This window comes from Protobothrops mucrosquamatus, unplaced genomic scaffold (genome assembly GCF_001527695.2).
Source record: "Protobothrops mucrosquamatus isolate PMUCROS unplaced genomic scaffold, P.Mucros_1.0 scaffold436, whole genome shotgun sequence".
In the NCBI taxonomy this organism is placed as follows: Eukaryota; Metazoa; Chordata; class Lepidosauria; order Squamata; family Viperidae; genus Protobothrops; species Protobothrops mucrosquamatus.
Window position 1 is genome coordinate 772,724 of NW_015386760.1, and position 20,904 is coordinate 793,627.

The 20,904-nt window shown below is 37.0% G+C and overlaps 1 protein-coding gene across 1 annotated transcript in view; it reads left to right on the plus strand.

Moving 5' to 3' along the window:
• Nucleotides 1-20,904, plus strand: part of NBAS (neuroblastoma amplified sequence) — a gene marked incomplete at its 3' end in the record, with an annotated part of 148,793 nt that overhangs the window by 29,984 nt on the left and 97,905 nt on the right. Inside the window, exons 15-21 of the mRNA XM_015816358.2 lie at nucleotides 1,946-2,203; nucleotides 3,192-3,317; nucleotides 4,673-4,824; nucleotides 6,901-7,038; nucleotides 7,859-7,937; nucleotides 8,766-8,870; nucleotides 10,822-10,958. Coding sequence (XP_015671844.1) covers nucleotides 1,946-2,203; nucleotides 3,192-3,317; nucleotides 4,673-4,824; nucleotides 6,901-7,038; nucleotides 7,859-7,937; nucleotides 8,766-8,870; nucleotides 10,822-10,958 — 995 coding nt within the window. The remainder of the gene's footprint in view (nucleotides 1-1,945; nucleotides 2,204-3,191; nucleotides 3,318-4,672; nucleotides 4,825-6,900; nucleotides 7,039-7,858; nucleotides 7,938-8,765; nucleotides 8,871-10,821; nucleotides 10,959-20,904) is intronic.

The window sequence follows — 20,904 nt, forward strand, 5'->3', positions numbered from 1 at the left end:
CCCACTCCTAACTCACCGAGACGCCGCAGCATGATACCGTGGTCCACGGTGTCAAAAGCCGCTGAGAGGTCCAAAAGCACAAGGACAGAGGAATAACCCCTGTCCCGGGCCCTCCAGAGATCATTTACCAACGTGACCAATGCCGTTTCCGTGCTGTGTCCCGGCCTGAAGCCCGACTGGTATGGGTCTAGATAGTCTAGACCCATACCAGTGTTGGCTAATTATTTTTAGTGCTCTCCATATATATGTGGATATACATGCACATCTGTGTGTATTTACAGTGCAGTGCTGGGTAGTTCTAATTACTTTACTTTTTTCTTTCTCCAGAAATAAGGTAGTTAATAGCCATGATCACAGGTAGAACCATATAGCTTTTGACTGGAGATAGACTCTTTCAAAATAATTTTTAATATTCAGTAGGCACAATTGCTAATGCAATAGTATGCTGCATAGTGACAAAATAGAATAGAATAGAATAGAATAGAATAGAATAGAATAGAAGATGAGATGCTCGGCTGGCGCCCCCAAACTGCATCCAAAGGATGAGGAAAGGAAGGAGGTGGGATGTGTAGGGTAGTTGAGAGGAGGAAGGAGGAGAGAGGTGTAGGTAGGAGGAGAAGAGAGGAGGAGGGAAGTAGGTAGGAAGGGTGAAAGAGAGGGTGGACGCAGGCGGGGGGGCTGCTGAGCATCTCTGAATAGATACATAATATGGGGTTTTTTTCTTTTGTTTATTAATGTATACCATATTTGTAACTTGTTTGTTTATTTGAAAATTAATAAAAATTTGAATATAAAAAGAATAGAATAGAATAGAATAGAATCTTTATCCTCACTTTAAATCTCCACTAATCAGCATACATTCAAATAAAATTTTGTAGCATTCAGCTATCAAAAAATACCATTATGCATATACCCGCATACACATACACATATGACACAGAGAAACATCACATCTAGTTCAAATGTGTACATATACATGGCAAAAAAAAAAAAAAAAGAATCCTGCGAATTTACAAGGTGGAGGGCATAACAAAGCTGTTACAGAATCTAGTAGTCCTGCTAGAAATACTTTGAAACCTCCTCCCAGAGGGGAGCAACAGAAACAGATTGTGAAGTGGATGTGGGGGGGGGGGTCTCTAACAAGGCTAAGCACAGAGCACTTATAAGCAGGATCCTGAATAACGGGAAGCGAGCTTCCTATAATCTCAGCTGCCCTTACCACTCTCTGTATGGACCTTCTATCTGAGGCTCTGCTACCACCAAACCAAACAGTGATGCAGTTTGTTAAAACGCTCTCAATCGCGCCTCTGTAAAAAGTTGTCAGGACAGAAGGAGAAAGATGTGCTCTCCTCATCCGACTCAGGAAATACAGACACTGGTTTGCACGCTTCACTAAAGATAATGTATGAAGAGACCAAGTCAGATTGTTAGTTATCTGCACCCCCAGATACTTAATACAATTGACCACCTCCACAGCTGCAGCCTTAATACAAAGTGGAGTACGACTATGCCAGCTCTTTCTAAAATCAACAATGATCTCCTTCGTTTTATTAACATTCAAAACCAGGTTATTTTTATTGCACCAGTCCATTAAAACCTTCACCTCCAGTTTAATATCAGCATTTAATTTGTTAGAAAAAAAAAATCATGCAGAATTCAAATGCCTCTTCCTCCCTCCCCCCCTTAAGAAATTCCCTTATTAAGCAAATTCTAATCCAATAGGATGTACCATATCTTTACAGGGTGAAAGTGATGCTAATGTCTCACCCAGCGTAATAACCTGGCTGCTTGAGAGGGAAATCATTTTCTACTGATCTTTTGTTTGCTTGCTTCTCTTTGCTTCCAGCAGCTTTGTGGCAACTTATTGCCTCTTTGGGTGCTGAAGCCTGACAGACTTAAAAGTGTGATACATTGTGCTGTTTAGTAAGAATGGCTTTCTTTGCAGTGTGAGGTGAAGTTTGCTCCAAAGAGATTGCGCTCAGAGAACAGGCCCGGTGATGAAGACGAAGGAGAAGACGACTCGGATTCAGATGATGAATTGTCTGCAAAGGCCCGCTATTTTGGTTACCTTAAACAAGGACTTTATTTTGTAACCGAAATGGAGCGTTTTGCTCCTCCAAGGAAGCGTCCTCGCACAATTATAAAGAATTACCGACTTGTGAATCTGAGATCCACAACCCCTGAGGAATTATACCAAAGGAAGGTAAGCCCTTCTCCAAGTAAGAGTGATTTTAAAAATATATATCCTTAAAATAGTGTAGGACTTGAAATTATTTGTACATTTTAGATGGTTAAGTTTTGAGTTTATTTGTTTACTTCTATCCCGCCTTTGTTATTTTTACAAATAACTCAAGGTGGTCAACATATCCAAACACACCTTCCTCCTCCTAATTCCCCCACAACCCTTTGAGGTGAGTTGGGCTCAGAGAATGTGATTGGCCCAAGGTCACCCGATTGACTTTCATGCCCAAGGCTGGACTAGAACTCACAATTTCCTGGTTTCTAGCCAGGTGCAATTTACCAGTAGACCATACTGTCACTGTTTTCATTAGATTTTTGTTAGGCCAATTTTGTTAGATTTGGATTCTAGGTAATGTGTTAGGATAGGAACTGTGGAGAAGTCTATTCATTTGTTTTCACATTTCACATTCCTTCTTAGGAGAAGACTGGTGGAAGTGGGTTTTTTCCATTGTTTTCTTCCACTTAATAAATGCCTTTCAGCACAAAATGTCTGCCATGAGATTTCTTTTCCTTGCTTAGCATTTAAAATTTGCAGTACCTTAGGAAAAATTCTCACTCTGGTGGCATTGCGGTTGTCATGTGACTGGTGTATAAAATTGAATGTCAGGGGCACCTAGTATTATGTAATGTTTGCAAATTCCTTGTATTGACTGTGTTAACCGAATTACAAACTTAGATGTCTTTCACCCTTAGTGTAAGACTGCTAGGTATTCAGCACGAATAGAAAAGTTCTCCGGTTGTCCACTTTCACACTACACATTGACCAATTGCTTTTGGCTCAGAACTATCTCAGAGAGGATTATATGTGACTAGTACGTGTGTTTACTGAGTCTCGGAATAAAAATAAGTGTTAAATGTTAAAATAATAAAATGTTTTGCATCAGAGAAGCTGACTCTTGCAATGGAGCCCAGGTGAACTGCTTTGATTTCTATATGTTTGTTTTTTTTAGATTGATAATGAAGAATATGGGGAAGCTTTGTCCCTAGCTCAGACATATGAACTTGATTCTGACCTTGTTTATCAGAGGCAATGGAGGAAATCTGCTGTTAGTGTGGCTTCTATTCAAGATTATTTGGTAGGTTTTATTATGGAAAAACAGTATGTATATCGATCTTTCCAGAGGCTGTATCTACATAGAGCAGGGGTAGGCAACCTTGGCTCTTTTATGACTCATGGACTTCAACTCCCAGAATTCCTGAACCAGCCATGCTGGCTCAGAAATTCTGGGAGTTGAAATCCACAAGTCATAAAAAAGCCAAGGTTGCCTACCCCTGATATAGAACTTTGCAAATAAATTTAATAATAATAATAATAATAATAATAATAATAATAATAATAATAATAATAATAATAATAGTAAAGTTGGAAGGGACCTTGAAGGTCATCTAGTCCAACCCCCTGTAAGTAAGTAAGTAAGTAAGTTACGGGTAGTCCTCAATTTACAACAGTTCATTTAGTGACTGTTGACAGTTACAACGGCACTGGAAAAAAGTGATGTATGACCGTTTTTCACTCTTACCACTGTTGCAGCATTCCCATGGCAGGTGATCATAATTCAGACAGTTGGCAACTGACTCATATTTATGACGGTTGCAGTGTCCCCGGGTCACATGATCCCCTTTTCTGATCTTCTCACAAGCAAAGTCAATGGGGAAAGCCTGCTTCACTTAACAGCAGTTTTTACTAACAACTGCACTGATTCACTTAACAACAGTGGCAAGAAAGGTCGTAAAATGAGGCAAAATTAAATTGACAAATGTCTTGCTTAACAACAGAAATTTTGGATTGTGGTTATAAGTCGAGGACTAACCGTAAGTAGGGTTACCTCCCTTTTCACTCTTATTGTATACCCCAAAAGGTATTCCTAAGGATTAAAGAGATTTTCTGCAGTGTTATAAGGAGGAGTTATAGTGAAAAATTAAATGTGTTTAACCGAGCTATCTTGCACAAACAGAAGGGCCTTTGTGCTTGATGAAGATATATTTTGATCACAATCTTTGGCAATATATTAGAGATTGTTATTATTTTTTTGGGCCAAGCAGATCAATATTCTCTGTCACGTGTCCAAAAGTAGAACTGAACCCTGAGTCTATCTGGATCAGTTAATGAAGAATCCTAAAGCCTGCTTATGGATTGAATGTAGCCTACTGGCTTTAATTTCCAATTCATGTGTTAGATGGGAATAGTATTTTGTGAAACATTTATGATAAAGTGCTTTTCCATGCTGAAAAGATATAAGATTCTTGCCTGAAATATTGAAGAGAATATTTGTTGGAGAGGCTGCACAGATGATACAGTCCTGGATGGATACATGGATTAACTTGATATAGTGAAGCATTCAAAACTTCACTTCCTTACTTTATTATCAGAATGTTCTAAAAAAAAAAAAGTCAATGTATTTTTTTCCCCTGTTATTTTTTTGTGCGGCAGAGCAAAATTAAGAAGCGTTCTTGGGTACTTCATGAATGCCTGGAAAGAGTTCCTGAAAATGTGGATGCCGCTAAAGAATTGCTGCAGTATGGTTTAAAGGGGACAGACTTGGAGGCTCTTATAGCTACAGGGAGAAGAGAAGACGGTGGCAGGTTTGTTGGAATGGTTTATTGATTCCGCTGTCTTCTTTTGCGGTCTGTATTAAGAGAATCTCATAGTCCAGTGATGGCGAACCTTTTAGAGACCGAGTGCCCAAACTGCAACCCAAAACCCACTTATGCATCATCGAGTGCCGGGTGGGTGTGGCCCATTGGCTGGGTGTAGCCAATTGTGGGCATGGCCCATTGGCTGGGCGTGGCTGCGGTGGTAACGGCAGACTGGGTGGGACTAAAAAGTTCAATCAATTCCAACTTTGCAAGATCTTTTTTTTCCCGCGAGAAGTTGAAATTGACTGATTGAACCTTTTTTTTTTTTTTTTGCACATGGCGGCGTAGGCCTAAAGGTTTTATAAAACCCAGCTGGAGGCCTAGGACTGGGGCAACGGCGCGCGTGCCCACAGAGAGGGCTCTGAGTGCCGCCTCTGGCACCCGTGCCATAGGTTCGCCACCACTGTCATAGCCCATGCTTAAAAAATAATTTGTGATGGATGCATAACCTTCTCTGGTTCCTTTTGAATACCACAATCTTAACAGAAAAATGGAATGCATGAACCTGGCTCCTTGCAAAACAATTTTCAAAAGAATAAAATTTGATTGGAAGATGAATTAGACCCATGCAAGAAAACTTTTTTAAAAAAATATATTTTATTGATTTTTAACATACACCTTAATATTTGGTAAACAGCGTGTTGTCTGGGTTAGTGTTTAAAAAACAATCAACAATAATTAATTTCTATCATTCTATAGTCCACGTAATAGCTTTACTTGATTTCCTCTTCTTCCAATAATATTGTCTTTTGCCAGCCTTAAATTAATACGGTTCTCATTTCAATAAATGGCAATTGAATATAGAAAACTTTTATTCACAATAGCAATAATGCCCTTGGAATCTTTCATGCTTGTAATCCTCTTTCCTAGTATCTTGGTATAAGTTTGACTCTGTTCTGCTAAGTAGGAAGCAGGTACTCAAATGTACTCATGACTTTAGAGAAGCTATTTATTTATTTATGCGTATCCCACCTTAAACCCTGGCTGTGCCAGCTAGCATGGGTTCCTGAAGAAGCAGCTGTTGGCTGGAGGTGGCTGGTTAATTTTTGTAATCTTGTAATCTTAGTCCGTGTTTATACTTAATAATCGTGGAATATTTGTTTTATCTTCATGTAAGCCACTCAGAGTTGCCTGAATCATGAGGTGAGTGGCAAATAAATTAAATTATTTTTACAAATAAGGTGGTGAACATATCCAATACACCTTCCTCCTCCTATTTTTCCCACAACAACAAATCTGTGAAGTGGTTGGGCTGAGAGAGAGTGACCAGCCTAAAGTCACCCAGCTGACTTTCATGGATAAGGCGAAACCTGAACTCAGGATCTCCCATTTTCTAGCCTGGTGCCTCAATTACTACATCAAACTTCATGAGCACACTGTTTTCTGTTTGAAAGTGCCATAAGTATGATGCCTTTTCCACTTGTAGTCCCTGGACTATGAGTCAGTTCATAAATTCCACTTGGGACAGTTTTATTCATCAAATGATCTAAAAATGGTGTAAATAAAACACATTATGTTTTGCTGCAAATGACAGTCCTGTCACTTCAGCTCCAATTGTTATACATTTGTTGACAACATTTTCACAAAATGCAAAGTAAAGTTTTTAGCCAGTCTATTGTTTTTCAAGGAACCATATTGCTGTCTGCAGTTTTATAAGCACTTGTTTTAAATTTGATTTTACATCTAAGTATATCTGGACATTTTAAAAACATAGCCTTAGTAAGTGATACACACCCAAGTCTACTTTATTGAAATAAAAAAGTACAAATAGCAATATTTTTAATAAAGTTTTCACTGATACTTTATTGTATCAGCATAAAGCCATTATATTGAAATATTTATGTTGTTTCATTTAATAGATAACAGCAAAAAATTTCATCTGCTGAAAAGGACAAAAACACTTCAATTTTTTTTTAAAAAATATATTGTAATCTAAAAGTTCAAAAGCGGTAAATTGAACAAAAATTTGACTATTGATTAAATAATCAGTTTTTTATTCTTTCATTATTGTTATTCCCCCAGATTTATCTTACCAGGTGACGTAGACATTGATGAACTATTTTATGAAGAATTTTTAACACCAGAGGAAGAAGCAGAGTATAGAAAGGAGCAGGAAGCCATAAAGCGTCAAGAACTTCTAAAATCAGTAAACTTCTCAAAGTAAATGAATTTACTAAGTTCAGTCTCTTCTTGCTTTTTGTAATGTTCAAATGCATGCTTATGAAGAGTTAAATACATTCTGATTCCAGTTGGAGTAATAAATAATGTATATAACCAAACAGTATTCTTTGAATAGTCCAATTTATTGAATTTCCTATTGAGGCTTCAAATGTGGAAACAGTTACACAAATCAAACACCTAATAATTTTTAGTTGTCTAATGCACAATTGATTGCTTTAAAATAGCCTTTCTCTACTGGAGATTCTCAAGTTGTGTTATACTTCAACTGCCTGAGTTCTTATCCAGCATGTGAATGGTTCCTCTAGAGCAGGGGTGTCAAACTTGCCATGTCACGTGACGTATCGTGACTTTTTCCCCCTTGCCGGAGCTAGGGTGGGTGCGGCTTCTGCATGACGCATCCGGCCCATGGGCCGGCAGTTTGACACCCCTGCTCTAGAGTATTCATTCAGATGAGATCTGAGTGTATATAATGCTTACCTACCTGCAATGTAGGTAAATTTCTTCAAAAGAAAAAAAAATATTTAGATGCAAATCCTAAATTATGCATGGCACTTTGGATAAGGGCCATCACTATGTAATATAAGACATTTAGTGGGATTCCAGCTGCATCATTTGGTACATCCAGGTGATCAAATAATGCAGCTAGAAATATTTAAAGCTAGATTGAAATTACTTTTTAAAAGATATATTTCTTGCTTAAAACTGGATGTCAATATGTATGATTTTATTTGGTTTATTTTTTTTCTTACCAGTCTTTGAAAACATATAAAACTCTCTCCACCATTTATTAAAAAAACAGATTAACTCTGGAACAGAAGGAATTATGTCGCTGCAGGTTGAAACTGCTAGCCTTCTTGGATCGGCTTGCAACATATGAGGTACATCAGATTTAAACTGTGTGTTGCATTGGTTGACCTGCACCTCATTATACAGGCAGTCCTCAATTACAACAGTTCATTTAGTGACCATTCAAAATTACAGTGGTACTGAAAAAAATGACTTATGACTGTTTTGCACACTTACGACCATTGCAGCATCCCCGTGGTCACATGATCAAAATTTAGATGTTTGGCAATTGACTCATATTTATGACAGCTGCAGTGTTCTGGGGTCATGTCATTTTTGCGACCTTCTGACAAGCAAAGTCACTGTGGAAGCCAGGTTCACTTAACAACCATGTCACTACTAACCGTATGATGATTCACTTAACAACTGTGGCAAGAAAGGTCATAAAATGGGGCAAAATTTCTGTTGCTAAGTTGTCTCGCTTAGCAACAGACATTTTGGGCTCAGTTATAGTTGTAAATCGAGGACTACCTGTACAAAGGTACAAACGGTTCATCTGACCTTTTTTATATTTCCAATCTGTTATTTGGATTTTAGTTATCACCAATAATGAACATCAAGACTGTATTTCAACAACAGTTTTACATTAGGAATGCTATATGGATGCTAAAATTTGCATTTTAACAGATTTCTTCTTTTTATCGGCTTCTTTCTCCAACAAATCAGATTTTTTAAGTTCAAGTATTTGCAATTTGTTTGTGCTTTTAATATAATTTTGTAAAAAAAAAAGCTGGAATGAAAATATACAAAGCTGTCACCTCTCTGTAATGCACTCAAAACAGGAATGTCACATCACTTAAATCACATGTAGACTAAGAACTAATATCTTTACTTAAATAATGCTTTTTTTTTCCCTTTAGGAAATCCTTGGAGGACCACATGCTGCTGAGCAAAATTATGATGCAGAATTTTTCAGGAAGTTCCGCAATCAAAATATTGTGCTTTCTGCAAGAACATATGCTCGGGTACACCCTCCCTTAACTTGTACTAAGAAGGTTTTCCTATAGATTAGAAGTGTTTTAATTGGTATTTAATGGCACCAGCATAAAATGCAGCACAGCGGTTCTCAGGTCTATTTGGAAGTAAACCATGTTGAGTGCTAGCAGCTTATTCTCAAGCAAAGTATGGTTGTACAGTACCTGTGGAGTCAGACTGAAATACGATTTCTATTTGGCACACAGTAATTGATGTGTTATCTTCATTTGATATGGGATAGAGAGTAAAGGATTATTTTGTTCCTTTCTCCCCATGGCTTTATCCCATACTATGGAGGAAACTGTCCCTCAGTCACTTTCTGTTGGGAGATAATATGTGAGGTCTCTTTTTAGTGATAATAGACTTCCCCTTCTGGGGGGGGGGGACACTGTTTTTTCTATCTAAATATTAATGACATGCTGCTTGCTGATGAAAAGAATACTGACAGATTACTCTTGGCTTATTGATCATAATCAATGGATTCTTAACATGCAGTATGATACTTACCTGAAAGGAAGACATCTCCCACTAAGGACAAATAGATCCCCCCCCCCAACAAGAATACAGACAAGGAAACCTTGCAGTACCCATCTTTTATGCTAGTATTGATATCTCTGGGCTGTTTGTTTGGTCTCCGAGCTTGGCGATTTGTCTGCAAACGTTACGTCTCCATTCGGGGGGACATCTTCAGTGCGCTTTGAATAACTCTGTCTGAAACCTACTCTGAAACAACTCCTAAGTAAATGTTTGTGTGTGACAAATGAATATGTTAATGTGTATTTGTGTATGCACATATACCCACCAGAAGCCACATTTCAAAAAAGGCAGAATCTGGTGTGTGTGTGTGTGTGTGTGCAGGTCTTGGCGTATTCGGGTCTTTTCCCATGTAAGATTGAGAGTATCTTGGCAACGTTTCGACGAGGTCCCACTCGTCATCTTCAGGCTGGGGTCTTCGGCTTCGTGCTTGTGCGAGCAAAGTATGATCGGAGTTGCCGTCTTGGTGGGGGTGTGTGGAGTGCTGGCTTAGTTGCTGTAGGTGGGTTGGTTGGCTGTGTGGGAGTTATTGTTTGTGGATTGTTTGGCTGTTTGCATTGTAGGACTCATCAACTCCACGACCGACACACGGGTAATCAGAAAACACAATATTGCTGGACCCATTACCCAACACACTAATGTAGGACTCTAGATCACATCACTATAGGACTCAAAACACAACGTTGTAGGACCCACCAACCGACACAACATTGTAGGACTCGAAATCGTAACATTGGAGGACTCAACTGTGATACACACACACACACACATACACACACACACACACACACACACTAAATGAATTTCGTACTACCAGTTGAAGTGCTTGTAAAAAGCCTACTCTGTTAGTAAAATTAATTTCATTTCATATTAGTTCTTACCCATGTTTTGTGTCATATATACGTCACTTTCACACATGGAAACACATAAATCCCTTCCCTTTTTCCAGGAGGACGGGGGGGGGGGGGTGAGGAAAACAGGAAAAAGAACAGAATGAAAATCGGATCAGAAGAAGCTGGAAAAAAAACTATTTAACTATAGGGAAACTATCGGATAATTATTTAACTGTAACAAAAAGGGTAAACATTTACTGGGTAAATAGCCATTGCCAAGCACCAGTTAATTCTCAAGACTACTCCTGCATCTCAGCAGTATTTTCTACAGTCATTTGCCTTCGTGCCATTGTTTCTTAGTTTTCAACTATCTTTTATTCTCAGAAAATGTGGAACAGCGCCCTTAATCCCAATTTACAAATAATTCAAAAAACAAATTCCTCCTGTAAATAAATACTTCTAGAGATTGACTTATATTTGAAAATTACATGACTTCCCATTAATTTTGTGTTCAGTTTTTTTAAAGCAGAATGTATAATTTTTCCTGAATATTAAAACAGAACTCTTTGTCTAGGAAAGTAACGTAAGAGGCTTGGAGATTTTATTTACCTATCATGGATCAGTTCTGCTTCCATATCGGCTGCCAGTTCTCTCCAATTTTCCTGAAACTACCTCCCCACATGAATATTCTTTTTTGCTGCCTGAAGCTTGGTGAGTGTATACTTGCTCTCTATACATCAATGGAAAATTATACATTTCACTTTTGAAACTCAGGGGTTTCAGTTTAATAAAATGAACAGAATTCCTGAGCAATAAGTTAATTTAAAATATAAGGGGCATGTGCTGCTTAGGAGAGATCCCTAACACATACATTTCTAGCAAAACTTTGCTCGGTTTGTTGCTTTTTTTCAACAATTAATTAGTGTCTAATGTAGGTACAATGCAAGTTTCCTCTTTGCTATACTTGAAAGGTCAGATGTGTACCTTAAGGATGCCCCTTTTTCAGAAGTGCATTTTTTCCTCCTCCCACTTTAATAGTCATTGATCATCATCAGCATTCTCACTACTAGTTATAAAATAGTTATTGAATTATGTCATCAAAAGTCTGTAAAAAAGAACAAAATAAGAAAGGGACATAGGAAGCCATCTGGTAAGAGGGTAACGATTGCTCTTTCTTGGCTAGAATTGTTCAGTGTTTTTCATAAACTTGCCTATTGCCTATTGAATGTAATTTCCAATGGGTCTTTATATGATTTGGAAGAATTAAATTTCTATGGGAATCTGAAGAAAGATGCAGCAGTTTTAAGGAGTTGAATAATTAATGTCCTTATAATTAATCATAAGGACTTATTCAGACAGTGTCCATGATCAACACTGAAGGCAGCAACAACTTTATTCAGACTTTTGTAGAAGCCTGAAAAAGGAGTGTGGCTGCTTTCATGAACAACTGTGTGCTCACATGAAGCCTGGTTCTTCAGAATCATTTTTAAAACCCTAATTTCTAGAATATTTGTTTCTGTGAGCAAATGATTGGCATGTGATGATTACCCACTGTAAAGATATTTCCAATCTAGTTGATAGCACGGCTTGCAATTAAGTAGCCCAGTTAAGGCAAATTAGTTGTAAATTAAATAGTGTTTCCATTTCACTCATTTCACTGCTATGCCATGAATGCTCTAGTCTGCCAATTTCCTTGCAGTCTTTTTAGAACTCAATGAAAATATTTTGCCCAACTTTTTTTCAAAAATTAAACATTTTAGATGTGTCCTTCGCACATGTTAAGTCTTAGTGATATTGTTTCCTGATTATTTAGAAGTGGGATGACGTGTCATCTCCAAGAAACCAAATGCTATAGTGGACTTTGATGTTTTTTAGGGTTAAACCAGATTAATGTTAAATAAATGATAAAGTTCTTGGTCAATCTGTCTTTTGAACCTGTCAGTTTGGAATCAAGTGTTGCAAGAAATAGTACTACACATGTCTACCCAGAATCCTACTGAGAAGGTGAAAGGAGTGCACTGAGCTATAATTTTGATGGTAGACTATAATAAATTGCGTATTATTTATAGAAATTTACTTTGAAGCATCTTGAGAAAGGCAAGTAAATCTTAACTGGACAAATGTCAAAGCTCTCTGCATTAATACAAAATATTATGTCTGAAGTATAAATTTGTTGAAAATGTAGAGGTTTTTGTTTGTTTTTTAGTGAACTATTATTGCCAGGGGAGAGGAGGAAATTGTCCATTACTTGAGTGTTGTTGCTAATATATATAATGGTCCAAGAGCAGACATCCCATAATGTATTCAGTTTTACCTTTGTTCAGTAAGCAGGCCCTTTTGCCCATACATTTAGTCTGTTCCTTTCTGAATTTAGGATAATTGTGGAGTGGAGCTACCATATTCCATTTTTACAATGATTAATGAAACATAAGAATTAATTAGCAGGACACCTTTGTTCCCCGAATTCCCTTAAAACAGCCTTAAAGAACTTATTCCCCTTCAAAAAAATCCCCATGTATCAGACAATTTTTTAAAAAAGGAGGGGGGAATAAGCTTTGTGATGTTTTTACCAAGTTGCCTTTGACTATAAGATATCCATTTTCCCTTCAAAGGAATGTGCTAAGAAATCAGGAGATTCCTAAGCTTGGTTTGCTTTTATGCCTCAGTCAGGAAACTATAGTTGTTCTTTTTACAGCAAAGTCAATCATATTAAACCATGATTTGAATTTATTCCATATTGCTTTGCTTCCTTACAATAATCACAATAGCTTTTCAGTATGGACAAAATTGTAAATATTGTTTAATGGCAGGCTTCTCTTTTTATTGTGTTTGTACAAAAGAGATTATACATGGCCTAATGGACTATCCATGGGTATTGGTTGGAAACATGCAGAAGAGGCCTTCATCCTGCAATGTATAGACAGTGGATAGGATGATGATGATGATGATGATGATGATGATGATGGAGGAGGAGGAGGAAGAAGAAGAAGAAGAGGAAGAAGAAGAAAAGAAGAAGAAGAAAGAAGAAGAAGAAGAAGAAGAAGAAGAAGAAGAAGAAGAAGAAGAAGAAGAAGAAGAAGAAGAAGAAGAAGAAGAAGAAGAAGAAGAAGAAGAAGAAGAAGAAGAAGAAGAAGAAGAAGAAGAAGAAGAAGAAGAAGAAGAAGAAGAAGAAGAAGAAATGGGCTAAAGGCTTATTCATATCTCATCTTATTAAAATAAAGTATGTGTTTGCAGTTTGGGATTACCTATCATTTTCTTTACTGTTCACACATACTCTTTATTGAAGAATACCCTTCAACTATTTGAAGTCTATTGATGAATTCCCTTCAACTGTTTGAAGTCTATTGTTATCTAAGTGTATGCCTCGTTCAGTAATCAAACCATGAGAAGCTGCTTTGTCCCATGTTGGATTACTGATTCATCCACTTCAGTATGCTTTATAATACTAGCCATTGGCTCCTCTGGGTTTTACATAGTGGTCTTTCCCAGTATTATCTGGGGAAGAGCTTGGTGTCTTTCTCCTTACTGTATCACTGACTACATTTTTGGTGTTTGTAGAAGAATAGATTGCTGTATGCATCATCTTAAGGTTGGCCAATCTGGTATTTATTTATCCTTATCTGGAAGTAATGTGATGGTGCAATACTTGTTGACTCCTTTCTCTAAAAAGAATAGTGGGTGTTAGGGCAGCTTACCGGAAAGAGCTTATTTTTGTGCAGACAGTTCCTAATGAAATATTAAAATAAAAAATCTAGTAAACTTGCAAGATCTGAAACAAGCATATTTGTGAGAACTAGCAGTAATGAAGAAAAGTCATTTTTGAGTGTGTTCTGGGTTGTTACATTCAACAGTTTGCGATGTTTAATTGCTTTACTCATTGAGTTGGCTCCATTTAAAAGAAAGCAGCCAGAGATCTTTTTGCTGGGTATCTTAAACAGGAAATATAGTAAAGAAATACGGTATTTAATTCTACATATAATAACAGCAGCTAGAATAACATATGCACAGTTCTGGAAAAATGAGAATATGCCATCAGAGGAAGAAGTGATAAAGAAAATCCTGGACTGTGCCGAGATGGACAAATTAACAAAAGAGATAAAAGAAANTAGAAATAAGAGGGAATAATTGTGGAAAAGTTAATATATAATATAATATATGTATATAATGTATATAATAATATATATGTATATAATAATGTATGAAGGAAGAAAAATGTAAACAAGAAATAATGGGGCAATAAGGATAAATACTTTAAAAAAGAATAAGGGGGAAAATGTAAAAAAATAGAAGAATACTGGCACGAAGATGATGTTAAAATATATATTGTGTATATATGTGTATTATGTTTTGTTTTGTTTTGTTTGTCGGTTTAAATAATAAAAAATAAATAAATAAAAATAAATAAAAATAAAAGAAAGCAGCTTTTGTTCAGATAGGGCCTTAAAAGAATCAATACATCTGAAGCTGGCATGATGTATTTACCTAATTTTAGATACAATATGTTGCAATTTTTGGTGCCTCTCATAATTAAAAATAAAAGCTGCTTTTCTACTTTTTTCTTTCAATTCTTAAAAAAAAGATAAAAGAAATGGCATTTGCTACTCTAAATTACAGGATTTTTTTATAGTACCTAAATGATATTATGATTTTTAATGTGTTGAAATATTGTAAAATGTTAGACATTTTAAAAACAGAATCTCTCTCTATGCACATACACACATATACACACACACAGAGAGAGAGAGACACACACACACAAGATGACTTAACTTTTTTCTTAGCAAAATGAAGAGCCTCTTAGACAACCTAATCAAATCTTCATTTTATATAGTTCATTTCTCAGTTAAAGCACTTGGCTGTTTCGGGGGTGATAATGTTGCTGCTCTTTGGTCTTTAGTGTACCATGTTAAAGGAAGCTCTTTCAAGTTTTAGTGCAGTGTGAAAATGCTTCTTCTCATGCTTAAAATAATAGTTCTGCATTTAGATGTGACAAGACTTTTTTCCCATTATTCCCCTTCTCTTGAAGTCCTCTCTATCCCAGAAAATACTGTTATGAAGATACAGGTGAGAGACGGAGACTCATAGACTAAATGCAGGGGAAGGGATAAATATAGCAGATCTTGGTTTGGGGACCATGTGCTTTTGTTAACTTGGGGTATTGTCCAATTCCAGAAGCTGTCTGTAGAAATGAACCCACTGTTGTTTGTCAGAAAATTAGATTTCAAACTGAGCCACCCAGAGTCACTATATATGAGATGGATGGCACAGAAACTTAATAAATGTATAAGTATTCTCGACTTAGGACTGGTTCCTCAATGACAGTTTGAAGTTACAACAGACTTCAAAAAAGCTACTTATTATTGATCTTTGAAATCACGTGATCACATTTTGGGCTTTTGACAACTGGCTTGCATTTATGACCAGTTGCAGTGTGCTATAAGTTGAGGATGAACTGTAGAAGAGAGCTCTGCAGTTCACCCAAAAGCCTGTGGAGGGCCATGTGTGACTCATGGGTTGTCTACATCAGGGCTTTTCAACCAGTGGTACAGGTACCACCTGTGGTACATTGGCACCTGGCAGGTGGTACGCGACCATCCTAGAAAAGTGGTAGCAGGGGAGGGGAATGAGCTGAACCGGTGGCAGCACCGCACAAGCCTGAGCGAGAGATGGCTGGAGCTGCAGGGCTGTCAGGGCTCAGCGGAAGCGCCAGGATCAGCACTTCTTCGGGGCTGTCAGGGCTCAGTGGAAGCGCCAGGATCAGCGCCAGGCTCCAACTGGAGCTCGGCGCTGATCCTGGCGCTTCCGCTGAGCCCAGAAGAAGCACTAATCAACTGGAATGTTGCAGCATCTCCAGGGTCTTGTGATTTACATTCAGATGCTTGGCAACTGATTCATATTTATGACAGTCACAGTGTACCAGGGTCATGTGAAGTGACCAAAACCTGCTGTAACCACCCAGCAGATGGGGGGAATAAAAACCAAACACACCCCACCCCACCCCCACTGCTAATCCTCAACAGAAATGCTCACAACAATGAAAACCTCGGACAGGAGGAAGAGCGCTGCCGGGTGGGCAGGCAGGTGTCTTGCTTGGCTGTGCCTTGGGGGCACTTTTTTCAGTGCCATTGTAACTTCAAACCGTCACTAAGCGAACTGTTGTAAGTCGAGGACTACCTGTATTTTATCACTTTTTTCCTTTTTTTTTTTTTGGCCATCAAATTTTTGACACCTTGCTAGGTGACTGGTGGTACTCAAATGTTGCCATATCCTAAAAGTGGTACAATGGGTGAAAAGGTTGAAAAGCCCTGGTCTACATTAGTTGCCACTAATTCCTTTCTGCAGTGTAGAAAAGACAGTATTCTTATAATACTGGAAATAGTACTAAAAAGAGGATGGACAGAGAGGATAGTAATAAAATCTATCCAAATTTTCGTTCATGCTTTTTTAGTCTAGTGAAAGGAGTAATGATTTTTTCAGAAACTACCGTTTCCTAATAAACTTTCTTTAGAAATTTGGAGAATTTTCAGAAAATCCTAGGAGATAATAGAGTGTGGCTAATTTTCTGTTCCCTTAATATAAGTCTCTGATGAAAAAGGCTTCTGATGGTAGAAACCAATTGGTGTACAACTCTTCATTTCAAAACACAAATCAGTGCTCATAAATGTGAGAGTGAGAAGACAGGGAAAAAATGGTCTGATAGGATGAGGTATTAATATTTTGGGGTAAAATGTCTTTGCTTCTTAATATCGACAGATTACATATTAGTCTATTTCTCCCTGCCAGTTTTTTTGTTGTTGTATTTTCTTCTATCCTTGTTAGCTTTTAGTCCTAGTTTTCAATTATTTAGTTTTAAGGCAGCATTTTTAATGATATGGTTTCAATAGAAGGCAAAAACAGTGATTTCCCCTCCCCCTTTCAAATCTAGTCTCTTTTTAAAAGTTGTGGTAGTGTTGAAAAACTAATAACACAGTGTATAATGTTTATATACTCAGACCTGAGGGACATTCTTTGTAATTTTAAAAAAATATTAAAACTGATATATTCTGAAGAGTATGGCCATTTGAGTTTAAGAGAACATCTCTAAAAAATCATGTCCTTCCTCAGCAATAGAACTGCATATAGCTTAAGCCTTGTAGTTTTCTGTTTCTGTTTTCAATGCATTAAAAATAATATTGCAATGTTACAGCCAACATATTATGTATACAGAGGAATCTCAGGTAAATGATTCCCTCATCAGCTATAATTTTTCTAAAAAGCCATTTATGGCTGTCATGAAAAGTGGTGAAAGAGAACTACGTTTTTAAAGCAACAGTTAATATGCTCCCTTGTCTGCACTAAATTACTTTCAAATGTTTTTCTTAAGATACGGTACATCTTTTCATATTTGACCTCATCCTGATAACAGCTCCCATGCTGCAGTGTCTTATTAAATTAATTCAGCTAATTATGTAATGAAGGAAGAAGAAAATTAATTGACAGCCAATTGGCACCCTGGGCATTTATTTGAGAGAGCTGAAGACTGTTTTCAGTCAGACTGGTATGCTATTGACCTGTGTGTCTTTCACTTTCAGTATCAGGTCCCTCTATTGATCTTATTGACAAAGAGCCATCAGAATGGATTGTTTGCAAAGTAGTTGTGTTGTTCCAATCTTTGCTGAACTTTTACATTGCATTTATTCAATTGCTTAATGTGAGATGGCTTCTGACAACTTGAAGCTGTTAATTGTACTGTATTTTGTTAGAGGAAAATTTCATACTTTCCAATATTGGGGTGTCTATCCACTATCCACTAAGACAGCAGCTTCCAACCTTTTGGGCACCAGGGACCGATTCCATAGAGAGAGATTTTTTTCGTGGACTGGAGGTGGTGTGGTTTCATGTGCTGCCTGCATCCTGTGAATCGGGCTTCACTTGTTTGTGCGGCCTGGTTTCTGACATTCCATGAACCAGTGTTGGTTCACGGACCGGGGGTTGGGAACCCCAAGATCCGTGGTGGGTTAATGGTTAGCACTGCAGGCTAATTCTGTCAACTGCCAGCAGTTCAATTCTCACCGGCTCAAGGTTGACTCAGCCTTCGATCCCCCCGAGTTCGGTAAAATGAGGACCCAGATTGTTGGGGGCAATATGCTGACTCTGTAAACTGCTTAGAGAGGGCTGTGAAGCACTATGAAGCGGTATATAAGTCTAAGTGCTATTGCTATTTGCAATGCCTATAAAATGTACTTATAATTGGGCTGCTTCCTGCCATTGATAATTGTCAGGTCCTGTGCGAGTCACTGATATTAACTGATTCTAAAAATCAGGCAGCTGCAATAGAAATGGATATTGGAAGCCATGCCTCCCATATTTTTGATTTTCAAATCTGTTCAATATAATGTAGCTATGTGCCTGGCCAAATGAAATGATTGTTGTAGCTTATGATGAAAAAGTCCTTCTGGTAAGATACCCTTTTTAATCTTTTAACTACATTTTGTTTTCTTCTTTTAATAAGAAGAATGCCTTGGGATACTTTGTTTACTTGAAATCCTCTAAAGTATTCAGTGGCTCAGTCCTATAATTAAACAAGTCTTCTTAAATATTTTGTTTGTGTAGTTGCTTTTATATAAATTGTTCCCTGAGAGCACAGTTGCAAAGGGCCCCTTGTGAAAGTTTGCACAGCAGGAATTATTGAAACTAGTAGCAGCTGAATCTTTCAAGTATATCTTTATCTTTATTATGGCCTTATTGCTGGAAGACACAAGATACATCAAATATGTATATCAAATAAACGCAGAGACACACATATCTAAAATCAATAGGTATAATCAAAAGTAAGCATAAATTGCAAAAAAAAAAGTAAACATAGAAAATAAGACAGATAGTAGGGGCAATCACCAAGATTAACAAACATCTGTTGAAAAACCTTGCCAAGAAAACTTCAGGGACTTGTCCAGGCAGTCATGATTGAAGAAAGATAGAAGAAAAAAAAATAAGTAAAAACACAAATTTAAGCAGCCTTGGAGGAAACATTGGAATCCTGATCAGACAGAAGAAACAACGAATAAGGTTCTGACTTAATGCAAAATATTGCTTCAGGATGGGATAAATAAATGTCATTCAATATTTCCTGTAAAGAGAGCAACAGAGGCTCCAGGGTTCCTCAGAACCCTCTATATAAGGAGAAATAGACTAATGTAGAGGGATATGTTTCTGGTGAAAATTGTTTAAAATGTCAGGGTTATTTCATTTAAAGAAATGACATAACATATACCATCTACCATTCCAAAATAACTAGAAAAAATGAATTATGTTGCCTTCAATTGTGCTTGTCAGCAAAAAAATGTTGCAACACACACACATATCTTTTTTGTAGCATCCAAGTCTACTATGAAGGTTTAGATTAGAAGATTTTTCTAAGAAAAAGGGAAGGTGGCAAGGAAAAAAATTGTTGCATAGCCAGAAAAGCAACACATTTTCTGAAGAAGGGGTGATAATCTAATTTAGTTTATTATGTTTCAGGGTGGTTTCTTAAAAAAAAAAAAAAAAAAAGGAGATTGAAGGACATTTTTAAAATTTCATTGTAGAAACTAGCCAGTAAAGTTTGAAGGAAAAAAGAGGAAATTATCTCAAAATTAAGGTAGCGTCTTCAATATGGTACTTTTTGCATTGATTATATTTCTCAGGAATCTTAATCAAATGTTTATTTTATTTGTATTTCACATTTCCAAGTTGCCCAACTCCTTCAAAGAAAAAAATACATGGAAAAACATACATGGAAATAAATCCAATTTAAAGTAATTGGGTTTTATATGTAAGTGAAAAGCATTAGGACTGAGCTGTAAGTGCAGTTCATTTATTAACATAAATTGTATACATATTTTAAAGGTAACTTGGTCTAATCTCAAAAGGAATCTAAAGTAGGATTGACTTATTTAGTAGTTTATAGAAGATTGTATTAACAAATCCCAGGGCGGTTGGCTAAACTATGACAGTAAAAAAATCATCCTAGGAAAAGACAGTGGGAAATCTGTATTTGGCAAGAAAACTGTGGGCTTGTTCATATAGATTCAACCTTTGGCTCAAGGGAGTCTTTATCTTTTACTATATGTGAGTCTAAGTGCAAATGTTTATACGTTATTAGCAACAGAACATACAGAGTATGCATCATGTGTTATGTTTGTTGATTTGGCTCAAAAAGTTTTATTTTTAGCAGAACACACTACTACATCTAAACTAGAAGTCCCCAACCTTTTGGGCACCAGGGACCGGTTATGTGGAGAGAGGTTTTTCCACGGACCAGAGGGGATGTGGTTTTGTGTGCTGCCTGCATACTGTGGATGGGGCTTTTCTTTTTTTTTTCAAGAAATTTTTTTATTATTTTCAACATAAGAAAAAAAGCAATCACAAGTACATCACAATTGGAAACCCCCCCCACCCCCCACCCGGACTTCCCAAACCTAATCCCAGGATACTATTCATCTAAAAGTAACCTTATACTAATATCCCTAGCTCCACAAAATATAATTCTACATAAGTAGGTGAAATATATGTATATATAAAAAAAGAAGAAAATTTTTTTATCTAAAAACCTAACCTATATTCCACCATTCTATGCTTATTTTGAATATAAACAATCCATCTTCTCCATATTGATAAAAATTGTTCATTTGAATGATCC